General features: G+C 45.3%; 1 protein-coding gene across 2 annotated transcripts in view; it reads left to right on the top strand.

The window, feature by feature from the left end:
- The first annotated feature begins 516 nt into the window (after positions 1-516).
- The window catches only part of UGP2 (UDP-glucose pyrophosphorylase 2), a 28,037-nt gene continuing 11,045 nt past the window's right edge, over positions 517-17,508 (top strand). Inside the window, exons 1-3 of one of the 2 annotated variants that reach the window (XM_074150798.1) lie at positions 517-577; positions 7,058-7,185; positions 7,723-7,830. In XM_074150798.1, coding sequence (XP_074006899.1) covers positions 7,072-7,185; positions 7,723-7,830 — 222 coding nt within the window. In that variant the 5' untranslated portion in view covers positions 517-577; positions 7,058-7,071. Of the gene's footprint in view, positions 578-1,038; positions 1,385-7,057; positions 7,186-7,722; positions 7,831-17,508 lie in introns of those variants that run through there. The other variant, XM_074150797.1, reaches the window with a different exon arrangement.

Here is a 17,508-nt window from a genome sequence, read left to right as displayed (position 1 = left end):
CCCCCCCCCCCGGGTGAGACAGTGACATCAGGCAGGGTGGGATCAAAAACGTATCTTTATTTATTTATTTATTTATTTATTTTAATTTCCGGCCATTTTGACCTCCTGTTGTTGCCGTTTCTACTTAACCCAACACTACGCACAGGTTGCCCAGAGAAGCTGTGGCTGCCCCATCCCTGGAGGGGTTCAAGGCCAGGTTGGAGGGGGCTTGGAGCAACCTGGTCCGATGGGAGGTGTCCCTGCCCAGGGCAGGGGTGCTGGGTCTCTCCGTGGAGCACCGTCATCCAAACCCATCCCATCCCATCCCATCCCGCCCCCGCCGCCCTTTCCCGCCACCTGCGGCGCGGCGCGGCACAGGGGGCGGGGCTCAGCGCTGGCCCCGCCCATTTCCGCCACTGCCGCCGCGAGGAGCCCGCCGGGAAAAACTGAGGGGAGGGAGGGGTGGGGGGGAACGTGGTGGGCGGGGGCACGCGGGGCTCAGCGTTGTCGCCCCTCCCCTTCCCGCCCTCCCCCTCCCCCCCCCCCTTCTCCTCACAGCAACCCCCCCCCCACCCCCCGCGGTGCCGGCAGCGACGAGGTGGGTACGGCGGGATCACAGCCCACCCCCCCCCCGCCCCCCCAACTCCATCCGTGGTGGCCTGTGGGGATGGCGGCGGCGGCGGGGAGGGCTCTCACGGACCCTCATGGCTCCTCAGGTCCTTCACGGTCCATGAAGGACCCTGAGAAGCCCGCGAGGGGCCGTGAGCGACCGTGAGCTGCCCTGAGGAGCCATGAGCGGCCATGAAGGCCGCTCATGGCTCCTCAGGGCAGCTCACGGTCGCTCACGGCCCCTCAGGGACTTCTCGGTGTCCCCCATGGCCCCTCACGGCCCTCCCGCCGCCTGAGGGAGAGCCCCGGACCGCCCTCAGGCCTAGCGGCGCCGGCGGCCCATCCCGTCCCGGCCTGTCCCGTCCGGGAGCGGGGAGGAGCCGTGTAGGGAGAGCCCCCCGGGGAGGAGGCGGGCGGGCGGCCGAGCCCGGCGGGGAAGGGAGGGTCGGGGAGGGGAGGGAGGGAGGGTCGGGGGTGGCGAAACCCGGGGCGCGGCGGGTCCGCCTCTTTTCCATTGATGAAATTTAAATTCCTCGGGGTTTTTGCCTCCCGCCCGCCGGCCCGGGAGGGACTGACTGCTCGGTGGAGGGGCCAGCGCGGCGGGCGGGCTGCGCCCAGCGGGGCCGGAGCCGCCGTCTCTCTCTCTATTTCTCTTTCCCCCTCCATCTCTCCCCGCCGCTCGGCGGCAGCCTGCCCTCCCTCCCCAGCCCAGGGGTAAAACCAGCCAAAATAACTCTGTATTTATAAGAGCAAAGTATTTTATTTTACTAAAGAGCGAAAATGTCTTTCGCGAAAGGTAAGCTGACGCGTTTTGTAATTTTTTGTTATTTTTTTATTGACTCTTCAGCTGTATATGCGTAGATCTCTGCCTTTTTTTTTTTTTTGCTTGTTTGTTTGGGTTTTTTTTTTTTTCCCCTTTCTTTCCAGCAGCCTTAAGGCTTCCTCTGTTATTTGGCAGCGGGGCCTCTGCCGGTCTTGCTCTTACCTGGGTGGATGCGCGGCTCTCCCGTGCCCGGTGGCACCGGGCGGTTGTAGCGGCAGGGCTCCTGCCCACGGCTGATGCACAGGCAGGATCTGGAGTACGCGGGGGGGATCTTGCAAGCGCAAATCTCCCCCCCCTCCCCTTCACTGAAAGGTCTGTTAATGTTGGGGGAGAAGGAGCCCCGAGGTTGAGCGTCTACACTTTTATTTTCCACAGGCTTGAGTGTATTTTGGTATTTTCTGATCCCGATAGGCTCCGGCGCTCTCCTTTACTCTCCGCATGTGTGAGCGTGTGTGTGTGTGTGTGTGTACGTGGTCTGAGTTTCAGATCCCTTCGTTGCGAAACAGGGAACCAGCCCACAAGAGGTCATTTCGAGAAGAAAAATTACTTTGGTGCATTGCTGTGGCAGTTTTCTTTCCCTCCTTTGCGATATTCCTAATGGGGCGTGTGTGCTTTTTTGTAGCGAAATCTGTGCCTGTAGGTTTCCTCGCTATAAATCCATGCAGGCCTCTCAAAAACAGTGCCTGTAGAAAGAACACGAGTAGGTCTTTTGCTATATGGACTCGGACGTTGCAGGAAAGCGAGGGCCTTCGTGGGCTTTGGGAAATTGCTGTCGCTCACCCAGGACTGTGCACCACTTGCTGTGTGAACACATCAACTGTCTGCAAATGTCCTGTGGAGCCCGGGCAAAATGCGGGGAGCTGGAGGGGTAGTGGGAGAGAAAGTGTTACGGCCATGCTGCTCAACCGGCCGCTCTGAAAGTTACCGAGATCAGCCCCTTCTTGTTGTGAAATACATTATGAAAATACCTTCTGAATTGTTCTTTTTTTAAACAGGATTGGCTTATCTCAGCTTACTGCTGAAGGTAGCCATCTTGCAGCCAAGTGATGTCTTTTTATGAAACTGAAAGGTGGAGAAACCCATGTAGAGATCATAACCGGTTTTTAAAATATTACCAAGGATTTGACAATCCTAAAAGCTTTTCTTTTTTAAAAAAAAGTATCCACCATTTGAGTGCTCTTTTATCAGGCCAGTAGTACTAAAGCATGTTGCCAATGTCAAGTGATATTTTTAGCGTGAAGATCAGCTGCTAGACTGAGAAATCCAGCTGTGTCTGAGCGTAATACCTAAACTCTTAGTGCACACAGCTGGCAAGGATGGCTTCCTAGGTTAAAAAACTTCTGAGTTAGCTCAGGCTGACGCGCTCACCCGTTAAGGAGAGAGAGAGATCGAGCGTATAGGTTTCACTTCGCCTATGCTTCAGTCCAACGTAGGTTGACAAATTTTGCCTCAAGTAGTAGGAAAACAAAAACGTTTGTAAAGGCTGAGTTGGGTATGTTGAGTTCTAAAAATCAAATGAAGTCATATTTATTAGTGTTGTGCATCGTACTGTGGGTATTTAAAGAGATTTTTATCCTTGTCAGGGATAAAAATTGCCTTGAACTTTCAGCAGAGTTGGTGGAAGTTAAGGCATTCGCTCTCTATCCTCAGCACAGAGTTCAAGGATAGAGCACTTAAAGTTCAGCTGCGTGTTTTAACTTACTGGCCCACCCTTCTTGGGTTTTATACAAGCAGTCTGGCTCCAAGGAGACCTAAATAATTTTCGGCTATAAGTCTTTCTTGGGTTGCAAAAGTAATTACAATTCATAACCCTCAGCCCAAAAGGTTCCCAGTTTTTTCGTAAGAGAGGGGACTTCTAGCTTGGCTTGTCCCACAACTCCCTCCTGTGCTGGGTCCTCATATACTGACTACTAAGGCAGTGAGGTTCTCTTCTGAGTGAATTCATGAACAAAACTAATCAATCTTAATGCACTCTCTACTTTTAATGTAGAATAAGAGGGAGGGATGGCAGAAAGGAAATCCATGCAAACCCCTCAGTAAGGAGTCACATCTGTTCTGTTCCTGTGCAGTTTTCCTGAGGACACCAGTCCCTTATTTTGTTTCTGGTGGTGTAGGAAGACCTCCTTTTTATTAGCTTGATCTGATTTGTCGTATTTTGTTCTTTCGCGTGTCAGTTATAAAGTTAACGTATCATAAACCTGCCCATATGCTGTAGCTCGTGCTGCGAGGGCAGGGGGCAGGTTAGCAGTGAGAGCTGAGCACAAAAGCGTGCTAGAAATAACAGTGGGGGCAGGAGGGCTTGAGTGAACCTCTCCACGTGTCAGACACTGCCATAAACTTGATTAAAGAGCTGTCCTTTCTCTGTTAACTGGAGAAGCACTTTCTACTGAAGACGTTAAAATAAGATAACCCTGTGTGGTCATTTTTGCAAAGCCCAGTATTTTCTGAAGCCTTAACTATTTAGTCATGCTCTATGCTAATTTCCTGTGTGGGCCCGTCCCCCAGGACTCTTCCACTTATCCTACCCTTATCTTCCACCTTATCCCACCCTTTTCTTCTTTCAAATGAGTGTTCAAGCATACTGATCCCATAAAAGTGGGCTTAAGCTGAAATCTGAGGCACTGGTTATGAAATAGCTTGGAAGAGGCATTTCTTTCTAAAAATTATTTGGGAGTTTATGGCCGCGTGTACCTTTAGAAATCTCTTCCCGCAATTATCCCAACACCCCTGCCTCCCATCTGATTTTTAGAGGCGCAGCAACAACTTTTCATTACAGCCTTAGGAAATTTGACTTGCCTGTAGGAAATAACTGCTTTCAGATATGCAGTTGCACCGGCCTTTCTTCATCCCGGTTGCTGCCGGGGTGAAAAGGGAAATAAACCTTCACCTGGGCTGTTAAATTTAACAGTAGCCCATGTTAAAGGACTGCAGTTGTCTTTCTGCTAGTGGTAGGCTGGAGAGCGTAAATACCAGCTTCTTCCCCAAAACCGAGTGGCAGCAACACAGGAGCAACTGGTGCTGAGTTAATTTATGTTTGGAGGGGCTGTGCCGATGCTGCCATTGCGGTCTTTGGAGAGCCTTTAGAGAGTGCTGGAGATCCCCATCCACTCCAAATCCTGGTGGGCATCTCTTCAGATAAATGCTTAAAAGCCCCTGCCTTGCAGCAGCACGTTAAAAGCAGAAAAGCTCGGAATTGCTATTTCTCTTTGCTGCTTAGTTACAGCATTCAAATTCTTACGTATGCAAAGTAGATACTTTTCCTGCACCAGGCAAATGCATATTTTTATGGACTTCAGCCACGTCCTTCCTCTCTCTTTCCCCAAAATAATAATAATAACAATAATAATAATAATAGTACTAATAGCACTAATAATACTCTTCCCAAGCAACCGTGCCCTGGCATGCTGAATCTGGATGAGAGCAAGTTGTTAAATGATCAATGTAAAGCCGAAATATTCTCTGTTGCCAGCGAAGGGTGCAGCCATCGGCACTGGTAGCTCTGGAGGTCTGGGTTTGGGTGGGAAATGGGCTGTCTCGCTGCCTGATCTGCAAGCCTGGCGTGTGGTGTTTGGGGAAAAAAAAAAACCACCCAAGTTTGCTTTGCTTCTCTGCGAGGACACTGGTGATCAAATGCATTTAGCGCTTGCTCATGAAGTCGTGGAGAATTTGTAGTATTATAAAAAAAACACGGCGAACTAGGACATTACCATGCATTGACTTCTATGATGGCTTTTTCTTTTGATTTGCTTGTGATGTTACTTAATCTCTAAATGCTTTTGTCTGGTAAGATACAAGTCTTTTGGCTAATACGAGCGAACAAGGTTTTCTTACTTACACAGCAGCTTGGGAAAGTTGTTGGCTGGCTCTGCCTTATCTGGCCTAAATGTGTTTAACAGCACCGGTGACGGGCTCTGTTGAATGCTTGAAATTTGCAGAGTTTCTTCTGAGATGCGTTGCGTCATATCGGGAGGTTCATGTGTTTTACAGGCTGATGAACTGTGAGAAATGGCCACTGTTGTTGCCATAACCGAAGTCACGTATTACAACATGTTGCAGAGGGAGGATTACAAACATCTGAAAGTATCCCCTGGCAGTTGTTTCCCTGGAAGTTTACGCAGGGTTTCAGTACGCATCAACCCAAAATGTGGGAATGAAGAGACAGCCCTTGTAGCCCTTTCAGTATGAAAGTATTAAGCTGGTATAGAGCTCCTGTTTTTTCTGTAGGAGGAAACGCTTCTCATGAAGAACTGTGTTTTTACGTGTTTGACCTGGAAAGATAATGCCTAACAGGCTTTCAGCTTTTACCTGTTTTTACTACTAAATGAAGCATTTGATTTAAAAACAAACAAACAAAAAAGAACCTATTGTTCATGGCACTGTTCATCTTGAGCTGGTGTTTCCCCTGTGTTGCACGACACACAGTATGTGCACTGCAGCACTTGTCTGTCTTTTTTTTTTTTTTTTTTTCTTTCTCCCCTACCTGCAAAACAGTGCAGTCAGGAAAATGGCTTCTGTGGGCTTCAAAGCAAGGATTAGATACTGTCACTGAGTCTGAGGCTGTGGAATACTTTGCTTAAAAAGAATAAAATGAAACAAAAAAACTATTAAAATGAACCGCCTCTGGCTTTCTTAGACATTCTCAATAGAGTAGCCTTTTAACGTTTGTTGTAAATAAGTAAACTTTAAACACAGGTCCATCTTCTAACAAATTTTTTGGCAGTATCGCTCTGATCGCTTGCAAAGTTTCCTGCCGTCCCTTTTTGCACTAGTATTCAGGGTGTTTCTAAAATCCAGCTATATTTGGCAATATATCACTCTCTGTGTTACAGAGAAGTGACTCCTCAAGGGATTTGGCAGAAATTAAATTAACTGAGGTCTTTAGAGAACATACTCAGAATGTCTTTTGAGAACATATTTGCTTCAAATGTGATCCGATGGAAAATAAAGTCATGTTATCTCCCAATTCTTTCTGTGATGTGGACTTTACTATATAGAACATTTGTGTATTTATTCTTTTTCACTTTTATGGAGCTTATCACTTTCGAAAGCAAAACAAATGCTGAAGTGACAGACAGACTAATTTTCTAGGTTGCTTAGTAACTGAAATGCATGCTGTAGTGTGAAAATACTCACAAGATAAAGTAAGCGGATATTTACTGGAACAAAATGAAGATCGTGTGAAAGTGCACTGTATAAATAATTAAAGCATATGCTTTTATTTGCTTGTGTGAACAGAAGGATAACCTCAGTCACAATGTTCTAGATAAAAGAACTTTTTTAGTGAAAAGCCGTTTCACACTTTTACTCGCTAAAGTATGTTGATGCAGTAGGATGTGAATTCTTTGGCTGTCTGGCAAAAAAGTGTACTGTGGATTTCCAGGCATCTCTTGAGATGGACCATTGGCCTTTTGAGACTTTTTTTGAATTTTAAGAGAAGGGTGGTTGTTCTGTGGCCCCAATTTAAGTTCTCTTCTCCAAGTTACTAAGAACAAAAACTTGAGATTCCTGGGGCGCTAGCACGGTAATAAAATGAGACTAGATTATATGAGTTTATTAATTTTTAAAAGAAAATTGAAGGCAATTTGTAGTCTAAATAAGCTATTTTTCTTCTTTTTCTTCTAACTCGTGTTTTTATTTTTATTTAAGATTTCAGCAAAGCAATGTCTCAAGCTGGCACTTCACAGTTTCAGGAAGTCATTCGGCAAGAGCTGGAGTATTCCATGAAAGTAGAACTTGATAAGATACTTGCGACTGCATCTTCAAATGAGCTAGAGGTAAGGAGCGTGATGTGGATGCCGTTCAAAGCATGAGAAATTAGATGCAGGAAATCAAAGCAAATTATAAAGGGAGACAAATCACAGAATACCATGATCCTTGTTTTTAGGACGTGCTCTAATCCTATGTGGAAGAGTAGCGTGGATACAATGTCAGTAGGAGTCTTTCAGTTCCGTATAAACTGGGTGACAGAGTTATTATTAAGTGTTTAATCATCTTTAGTTATTAAATGTTCTATGTAATCTTTAATGGATTACAGAAAGGGAGGGAGCTGTAATCCTAAAGATTGGGCCAAATTCTAATGGTTGTAGTTTTGATTAAAGACTTGTCTTTTAGGTATCCAAGTTGGTTTTGTACCTTTAATTTTAGTTGAAATGAGCTTTTGGTACCTTTTACTTAAATTTTAGCATGTCTCTACTTCAGTGCTGATAAAATTACTCTTGTGAATAGATTGTACTTCAAGTTTGTAGGAACGCTTCTGTGATTGAATAGGTATGCATTAAATACCACATTAACTAATGCATTTCTCTTTGTAGCACACTAAAAAGGACCTGGAAGGATTTAAGAAGCTATTTCATAGATTCCTACAAGAAAAGGGACCATCTGTGGACTGGGGGAAGATTCAGAGACCTCCGGAAGATTCTGTAAGTTGCAATGAAGTGGCAGTCTGTAAGGAGCATAAAACTGGTAATTGCTACTGGTAGCAAATGATGTCGTGGCCCGTAGAATGGATACAACTGCTGTGGTTCTGTAAAATCACCTAGGACAATGCTTTGGATTCGAACTGAAAAATAGTTACTTATTGACATATGTTGTACGTGTTCCCGAACATCAGATCCTGCTTAACGTATGTGTCAAGTTCTTTGGTGTTATTGTGTTAGCTGCTCTTTGAGCAGGGGAACAAAATGGGACAGGCGCTGTCTTATTGTTTGGTACCTTCTCTGGAGTAAATAGTAACCTGTGGTAGAGGGGAAGCTGGTAGGACCCTTGTTGTTCCCCTTTCCCTCCTGCCAGTGAAAGAAGGTTGTGCCTCTCGGATGAGACCGTTTCCAGCAATCCAGTATGCTGAATAATTTGAAAGGGACATATGGCAAGTGGGCTGGGTTATATAGCTCACTTAACAACTTCTGTAATCTACAGCAGCTCAGTAAAAGCGAGGAATCTGAAACAAGTAGTTGACTGTGGGGGTTTTTTGAGTGTAATTTTCTAATGTCAGCTATGTTGTTATAACTTATAACCTGCCACTTGAGCTGCTGCTGAAAAAGCACTAAATATTTTTTTCAGTGCTGTTTAGTACTGAAATAAACACTTCCTATTAAACCTAACCAAATTTTATTGATTCATCTGTGGCCCTAGGCTGTCTTTTGACTCTTGCATAACTAACGGTGTAGTTGTGCTACGAATTCTTGCTTTTCCCGGTGCGGGACTTCTCTGTCCTCACACATTTGTGGTTTCTCTTAGCCTCTCTGTGGCGATTCAATCAAGGCTCTGTTTCCAACTGAAAGGCAGGCTGTCCAGTTACTTCCAGAACAGATGCAGTGCCGCTCTCTAAAGCGTTGAAGAATGACGCCGTTTTAGAGGAAGTCTAGGGTTTTTCCAAGGTTGAGTGTTTTCTTTTAACTTCAAAAACATGTGATGTGTGTCTCTCTTCTGTCCTGTAACACTGAATGAAGCGTTGCTTTGGGGAGAAAAATCCGCCTTGACTAAAGAAGTGAAAAATTGCAGTTCTAGGGTACCGTGACTTACAAGGATGGCTGAAGAAAAGGGGGTTGCTTTTAGCCTAGAGGGGGTGAGACTGGGGAGTCATAAGTCTTTTAAATATGTAAAAAGGTAGTTGCAACAATGAAAGGAGTAAACTCTTCTCTGTGTCAAGATAAGGCCTGGGATTAAATGACAGCAATTTGATGCCAGTGAATGGGCTGCTTTGTGGTGTGGGTGAGCTATTGTCTATTTTTAAAGTTTTGGACACCTTCAGCAGAAAAAAACTTTCGAGTTCTGTAAGGGACTGAAATTACCAGGTAGGACATTGGGAGCAAGTGTCAAATAGGAGGGTTATGATGAGACACTGAAATAGACTGATGGGAGATTCCCAGGCAAGGCAAGTTGCTTAAAAAAAAGAAGTTAGACAAAGATCTAACTTAAGGTCACAGAGGGCTGAAAGCAGAACAAGATTAGAAAGAGTATCTCTCTTATTTGTTATGGCCTCCACTGGCTCATTCTCATCTGTGTCCCTTAGCTGTGTAGCAACTTTTGACTTAAAAGGCAAAAAACCAAACCCGGACCGGTAAAATTCCTGCAAAATTGTGTTGTTTTGGCTCGGGTGAGATGCATGCATGATGTTAGAGGAAATTTTGCTTCCTAGCATGAACTCCAAATCAAATAATCATACTTTATAAATGTCATGGAAGAAAGCTAGGGGGAAATACCAGCAAACAAATGTCCTTCCATCCTGCCTTCACTTCATAAGAAATATCTCCTGCTTTAGGATTCCTTGGATAATATGAATTGGAGACTTCCTGATCTGACAGGAGGTGGGGTGAGAGCTCTCAGAAACTGAGAGCAAACTTACTTGCCTTAAGCATTTTTTTCTTTTTTTGCTGACCACAAGAGTTCCATTTTTCTGCCAACCTCAAACTCTGCTTGTATTAACCTGCCCCCACCACCTTTTTAATGTGTCAGTCGTGTAGGGAACATACTGTGGAAAGTGAAAGGTGTCTTACATGAAACGTTTTTCAGGAGACCTGCAGCATAACTTCTCCCAAATTATTCTTTGCTGGGGGAGTATGAGTTGTGGAATTAATAGATAAAAATTGTTTTATTCAAGACTAGAATTCCAGAATTATCAGTGTAACTAGTATAGGTAAGAACAGACAACAGAAAGGGGTAAAGAGTGATAATTTTAGGAGAGCTTCAGAATAAAGACCACAGTACTGGGTGCTTCAGGACAGGTATCCACCTGTGAATATATGCAGATTTTCTGAGTGCTTTTGTTCAGCTCTAGTTGAGTTTTTTCTTTTCGTAGCTATAAAAACTTGGTGTTCGCTCCTCCTGGTCTTGTTAGAACGGCACAGAGAATGGTACACACCAGACCCGTTTGGAAAGTTGGTTGGTAATGGCTGGTAATCTTAGAAGTGATTTATAATCACCTGTCCAGACGCTTTTGTTCTAGGAGGTGGTGGTGGGGTGCTCAGCTGGTTTTGAGAATCTTGCACTACAAGTATCATGGCCTAGAACGCAACTACCTGCTCTCCCCAGGGTGGGTTTATTTGCCTGTGATTGTTTTGGAGAATTGGTTTGCTGCTTGATCAGTCCAAAGCACTGAGAATTCTGGCATGTGTAAGTTTCAGCCATACCTAGTAGAGCTCAATGTATGTGTTTAGGTATGTATGTGCATGTGTATATATAGATACAGACATACACACCTGTGTATATATATTTATATATATTAAGAAACCAAAAGCACTCAATGTGCCGAAGTTGGTTGTGGCTTCTCTTTTTTTAACATCTTTTAAAAGTTCATGAATAGTTAATTGCATTTAATTTGTCTTCTAATTTTCTATTTTACGTAAGGTACTTCTGAGTTCCAGGTGAGGTGGGAAAGGTGTTTCAGGCTTTTGCTCAATGCCATGGGACTGTGCTGTGCAGGAGCAGAGTTTGTGATCAGACTTCCATGGGTCATCTAATATGTTACCCACTGTACTTGTTCTTTGAGTGTAGTTTTTTTACTCTTTCCTGAAGCATCTACTGACAAGTAAAGGCTCCTGTCAGTGAATTGAAACCGGCGTGATTGTCTTGTAATAGTTCTGCGTTTTTCTCTGCAATGGGAGATTTCATTCCTGACCTCCTTGTTTTCAGCGTAACAACTCATACTGATGGGCAAGCAAATTGTAAGCCCAAGACAATGGTAACAGAAGACTGAACCCATTTCACATGATATTGGCAAACCTTTGACTTGTTTTTTCCTTCCAGATGCTTTGCTTCCCTGTGTCCAAAAGCTTACAGTGAGCGCTGACATAGTTAGGACCCATTACCGTTAGAGTCTCCAGAGAAGAAAGTACACTTAGAGTGCTGGTTAACAAGGAGATGAGGTAAAGAATGTGGACATGGCAAGTGTAATTTAATCCTGTTGATGTAGGTTGCAGCGATCTGTTTGTTTGAGTTGGAAGCAATCACAGAGTCCTGCTGGGAGGCCTTTGAGGGAACTGCAGTCATCAAATTAACCTCAGAACAGCAACGCAAAACCTCGTCTAGGATGTAGAGAGAGCATCCGAAGCAATGTGAGTGTGAAAGGAGCTTGTCTGTTAGAGGTTTTGTTTCCCCAGTGGTTGGATTCTTGTCTGCAGCTCAAGTTGTCGTTTCAATGAACTATATCATGAAGGAAAAGAAAGAATGTCGTGCTTTTACTCGCAAGCCAAATGTCTTCCTAATCTTCAACTCTGGAAACTGGTTGTAAGGGTTCACTTGGTGCTGTTTCTAAAACTGTCCGTTGGTGCTGAGTAAATATTTCCTTGTTGTTCTGTGAGTACATATTGACTAATAGGGGTGTATCCCTTTCCAGTCTACGCATGATGACAGCCCTGATGCTCATTTAGTCTGTCTTTGGCAAACTCTTCCAAACCCCCTTGCAGTAGGAGTATGCTTCTGAAATCTGTTAGTTAAACTCCCGACGTTGCCTCATGCAAACTGTTCTGAAAATCACTTCTGTCACATTGTCTGCAAAACCAAAAGAAGCTCGATGTGTCATCTTAAAAGAATCCCAAACCACAGTTTTGAGACATCTCGAATGAGTAACGCTGTAGTCATGCATCTGTAAGCCATGTCATTCCTGCCCGGTTTTGTTCCTGAAGTATTTCCCCATCAGCACTTAATGTCAAGTCTGCTGTTCCAAACCCTTAGAGCAAGGATTGATTTTTTTTTTTTTTTTTTTTTTTTTAATTACTGTGGAGCACTTCTTATGCTCATAGGTGATGAGGTAGTTCTGCATATTAGTGTCTACTCATGACTGGAACTGCTAGACGGTAGCACTGGCTTCCAGCAGTCCTGATGCTGTGAGGATCCTGCTTGAATTTGAGTTCTTGACATTTGTTATTCTCTGAATTAAAAGACCCTTCAAAATCCAGGGCTTCACTGCCAAGTTGTCATTTCCAATGCCTGTGCCAAAAGAAACTGAAATGTTGAGCAAGGCTGAGTTATAAATTTTGTGTCATAGCTGAGGCAACATCCGATGAACTTAAATCCTTGATGGAGGGCCTGGATGGAACCCTTAACTTCATCAGGATTTTACTTGGAGCTTTCTGCATCAGCGAGTTTCAGGCATGATAGCGAAGATATGAAAGAGTAGTTGGCACTCTAGCAAAAGGAAACCATTTTGAGGCAGTCTGGCCCTGAACTGAGCGGCAGACATTCATCTTTTTGGAGAGCTATGTTACGAGTGATGTAAGAAGAACGTAGTGAGACTTGAAAGGTGAAATCATTTTTTTTTTTTTTTTTTTTTTTGGTTTTTCAGACAGCTTCTGAACATTGTGGGTGTGACTCGCATCCCACCAGCTAAAGCTCAAACCTAAATATTTTAAGTCCATTTGGGAGGGGTGTTGACCTTAAAGTGGCGGGGAAGTGATAGCAGGGAGCAAGGGAGAGAAATGTGACTACATCCTAACTGTGCCCAGCACCAAGTCTAAACTGCTGTAGACCCTGTTAGTAGGGAATCGTTTGTTAAGCTTTCTGCTGTATCTTCAGTACATTAAAATTGATGTTTACCATCTCTTTGTTAATGAGAAGAATGGTTGTGCTTAAGAGTGTCTGCCCAGCCCGAACACAATCCCTGTTGCTGGCTAAACACAGCAAGATTCTGCTTTTTTTGCACACTTTTCTTCCTGAAAAGTTCTAGGAACTTTGGAAAGAAGTTCCTGCCTGTGTACTCTGTGAAATGGCAGCGCTGTGTGGGGTCTGTTGGGAGCAATCCTATATCGACAGCGTGTCGCTACCTTGCCCCTGAGTCACTAATTTCAGTTACTTTGGGAGGTCAGGGTCTGTGGGTAGGGGTATCGTAAGGATCAGCGTAGTTACAGAGTGGGGGGGGGGGGGAAACAAACAACTGCTTGGTAGTTTGGGCAAAAGTCTCTTTAGATAAGAACTGAGAGAATGTGTGCATGTGTGTTAATTCTTCTCAGCGTGCACTTGGAATGGGATATCTGCCATCAGTTCCTGCGTTCATGAGCCCTTGTGCTGTATCAGCTGTCCCTGCCTTTCTGATAAATCCATGCTGGTAACCTTCAGGATCTTTTACCTTCTATAGTTTGTTCAGATGCATCCTGCAACCCTGAAATGCTATATCCGTGTCCTGCCTCTCTCATTTATTCTGCATGTTTCCTTTTGAAAATACAGCAGAATAAACGAGCTGTGGATAGAATGCACTAACTAGGAACAGATGGTATTCCTGAACGGATATGCATTTGGAATAAGAGAGGGATTGCACTAGATCAAAAAGCTCCAGTTCTGTTTGATTTTTGCATATTAACATTCTGCAAACCTGCTCGTAGCAAAGATCCGTGCGTAGTATCTAGAAGATTGCTAAAGGATTTTCTTGTATGTAGTCTCCTTTTTAATGGAAAAGAAGGGTCAAAGGAAGGAAAGGAGTGCATGAGATGCAAAGGACTTTGAGTTCTTCTGCATGAAAATCATTTTACCTCAAGCTTATAGAATGTGCCTCTTTCACTCTTCTCTAACATGGCCGTAGCTGTTGTAAGGTCTAAATTCCCTTTGTGAGAGCTTGGCGTGACTGGTGAAAATGGTGTAGTTTCCAGCTAGAAATGGAATAGTGCAATTCTTTGCATCCTTCCTCTCTCCATCCTCCCACAGCTTCCACTTAGCAATAAATCTCAAATGAAGAAAGTCCCATTCTGCTAAAGGTTCCTTTGACTTGTCCTGTCCTCTGGACAATGAGTAGATGAGCAGATCTGACGTGCGAACCTGTCGCTACAGCTCAGCTTGAAGCTGTGGCTTTGATCCAGGCGTTACTGCCCTCCATGACCTTCAGATTCTCTCCCTTGCACCTGCTTAATTCCTAATAGCCTCAGTAAAAGGCTCATGGCAATGAGGGTGCATGGCAGCCGTCCTGCTCTGGACTGCACGAGGCAGTGATGTGTGGCAACAGATGAAGTTGGCTTGTTTGCCACATGGTCCTGTTACGGAGCGCTGAAGACTTCACACAGAAAGAAGCCCCCAGTATCAGAAGGACATGGACCTGTTGGAGAGGGGCCAGAGGAGGCCATGGAGATGCTGGGAGGGCTGGAGGCCCTCTGCTGTGAGGACAGGCTGGGGGGGTTCAGCCTGGAGAAGAGAAGGCTCCAGGGAGACCTTAGAGCCCCTTCCAGTCCCTAAAGGGGCTCCAGGAAAGCTGGGGAGGGACTCTTAATGAGGGAGGGGAGCCATAGGAGGAGGGAGAAGGGTTTGACACTGAAAGAGGGGAGATTGAGCTGAGATCTTGGGAAGAACTTCTTTTGTGTGAGGGTGGTGAGACCCTGGCCCAGGTTGCCCAGAGAAGCTGTGGCTGCCCCATCCCTGGAGGGGTTCAAGGCCAGGTTGGAGGGGGCTTGGAGCAACCTGGTCTGGTGGGAGGTGTCCCTGCCCAGGGCAGGAGGGTGGAATGAGATGCTCTTCAAGGTCCCTTCCAACCCAAACTGTTCTGTGATTGTATGAAAGTGCAGTGGATGCTGTTCTAACAGATGACTTTCTGATAGGTGCAGGCGGTGCTGCTGCCCTCCCTTCGGCAGGTGTTGTTTCAGTCGCGCTGATGTGCTGTGTCGCATGAGCAGAGACGTCTGGGGATGCTCAGGCACCGCAGATACAAGACCAGTCTAGCGTGTGCCCCTTTTTGGTTGCAAAACTGCTTGCTGATAACTAATTGCTAGAGCTGTTGTTGCTGCTGTCTTTGTGTGGTGTTTTGCTTAGGTCAGTTGCGTCTGTTTTACGGAGGGCATTGCCATGCAGGAACTTTGGGTTTATTGGTGACAAGGTCCATCAGCCTCCAGTGTTTAGTGATGTTTTCAGGTCAGCTGGAGCTGATTGGCAATCCCTTGAGGCACGGTTACGTGAGTGATAAAGTTTTTATTTGCTTGTTGTGAGGATTACAATGCAAGCTTCCCTTTGCTCAGACTTCATAATCTGGCCTTTTTGTCCAACTAAGGAAAGATTTTGTATGTATAATCTGTTTCCCACTTCCTCATACCTGAAGCAGCTGACTCTGTAGGCCTTATTTACTGTCATCTCTTCGTATTTTCCAGAGAGCTTCTCTAGTTCAAAGAGCAGGTTTGTGTGTGTGTGCGAACACAGCATATGCATCTATGATAAGCCCTGTACATATATGTTCAGTTGTTTTGCTTGGTTGGTTGTGTTTTGGGGTTTTTTTCCCCTAAATATTAGTCTCCTAGTTCTCTGCATCTTACTTCCTGGAAGAAATGAGCTACTCAGCTAAGTTTTATAAATAAAACAACTCTGCAGACTTGAAAGCTTTCTCTGTCTTAAGAGAGAATAACTGTTGCCAGTCATAAGTTTCCCGATGAAGGGCTGTAGTGTTCCTCTGTAACATAAAGTGCTTGTGCGAGCCATCTGAAATGGTCCCTTTTGAGATGGGTAGATGTGAGTATTTAGAAAATGGCTTTGACATGATGTTTATCCAGGTTGCTACGGCTGCCCCAACTTAGTAACCACCTCACCCTGGTGTTCTTTCAGCAGTTGTTTATGCGTGCGGCAGAATTATGTTGCAAACCAGGATAGATGCAAGCGACAAGTATTAGTAGCTTAGTAACCTTTGGGTGTTGTGAACACAGCTCAGGGCCGTAGAGATTAAACTCCACTTGTGGCGGAGGAAGAACAGTATTTGAGAGTGCCTAGAGAAATGTAGACTCCTGCCATTGCTAATCATAGAATGGTTTGGGTTGGAAGGGACACTAAAGATCATCCAGTTCCAACCCCCTGCCATGGGCAGGGACACCTCCCACCAGACCAGGTTGATCAAAGACCCCTCCAACCTGGCCTTGAACCCCTCCAGGGATGGGGCAGCCACAGCTTCTCTAGGCAACCTGGGCCAGGCTCTCACCACCCTCACAGCAAAGAGTTTCTTCCCAATATCTCATCTCAATCTCCCCTCTTTCAGTTTAAAACCCTTCCCCCTCATCCTACGGCTCCCCTCCCTGATCAAGAGTCCCTCCCCAGCTTTTCTGGAGCCCCTTTAGGGACTGGAAGGGGCTCTAAGGTCTCCCCGGAGCCTTCTCTTCTCCAGGCTGAACCCCCCCCAACTCTCTCAGCCTGTCCTCACAGCAGAGGTGCTCCAGCCCTCCCAGCATCTCCATGGCCTCCTCTGGACTTGCTCCAACAGGTCCATGTCCTTCCTGTGCTGAGCAGGGAGAGAGATATTTCCTTCAGACCTCGCAGGTGGCCGAGTCCTGTTTCTCACCTCATGGCTCATCTTCCTTATTAAGCTGCTGTTGTTGACCTGCCTTTTCCAGTCGTCCACCTCCCACCACTCCTGGTGTGGCAGAAGGAGAGCACAAGCCCTGTAGAAACAGCACAACCATTCCGAGATTGGACCCATTTCTGTTCCCTCTTCACCTCTTTGGGCAGCAGGAAACATCAAGGCCAGTGTGTTGTGTATCTGTGATACTGAGAACGTGCCACTTCAAAACCAAGAAAATCAACAGCTACTGGTTTGTTTCAAGGTGTTTCACATCTTCGCCATGTAACATAACAAGTGCAGATGTTGCTGTTTATTTACCAAAAGTCTGAGTATAGTTAAACATTTCTAAAATATTTTTTGTGGGTTGTGTAGGCTTTATGAATGAATCCTCCGCATTAAAAGATGCGCAACAACAGATTGCTGCCTAAACAGCCAAAGAAACTTATTTTGTAGATCTCTTGGGATGCTGAGCTCCCAACTTTACAGGCATAAACTCCAAAAAAAAATAATAATTATCTGTTAAAAGCCTTACCTCAGAGAGACCTAAGGGCAGGTGCTGCTGGAGGAACTCGTGGTGAGGGCAGACCTGCATGTAGGGCTGGATCCAGGTATTTTTGGGCTGCGCCCTGATGGGGCTTTTATCCCGGGGCTCAGTTGGACTTGAACTGCTCTGGAGCCACATTTGGCTGCTCTTGCTGAGTTACGCATCTTTTAAACCTTTGCCAAAGTAGGACTGTGGAGATGCCTCCAAAATGCTGCTGTTAAATTTAAAATGCAGAGAGGAATGTTTGACTAAGAGGTACTGGTTTTACACTTGTGTTACCGGGCATCGCTGTGATCTTCTGTGAAGTCTCTTGCCTGAGCCTGG

This window comes from Numenius arquata, chromosome 7, assembly GCF_964106895.1.
Source record: "Numenius arquata chromosome 7, bNumArq3.hap1.1, whole genome shotgun sequence".
Lineage (NCBI taxonomy): Eukaryota > Metazoa > Chordata > Aves > Charadriiformes > Scolopacidae > Numenius > Numenius arquata.
The sequence above is the reverse complement of the archived record's forward strand: the minus strand, read 5'-3'. Positions and strand labels throughout refer to the sequence as shown.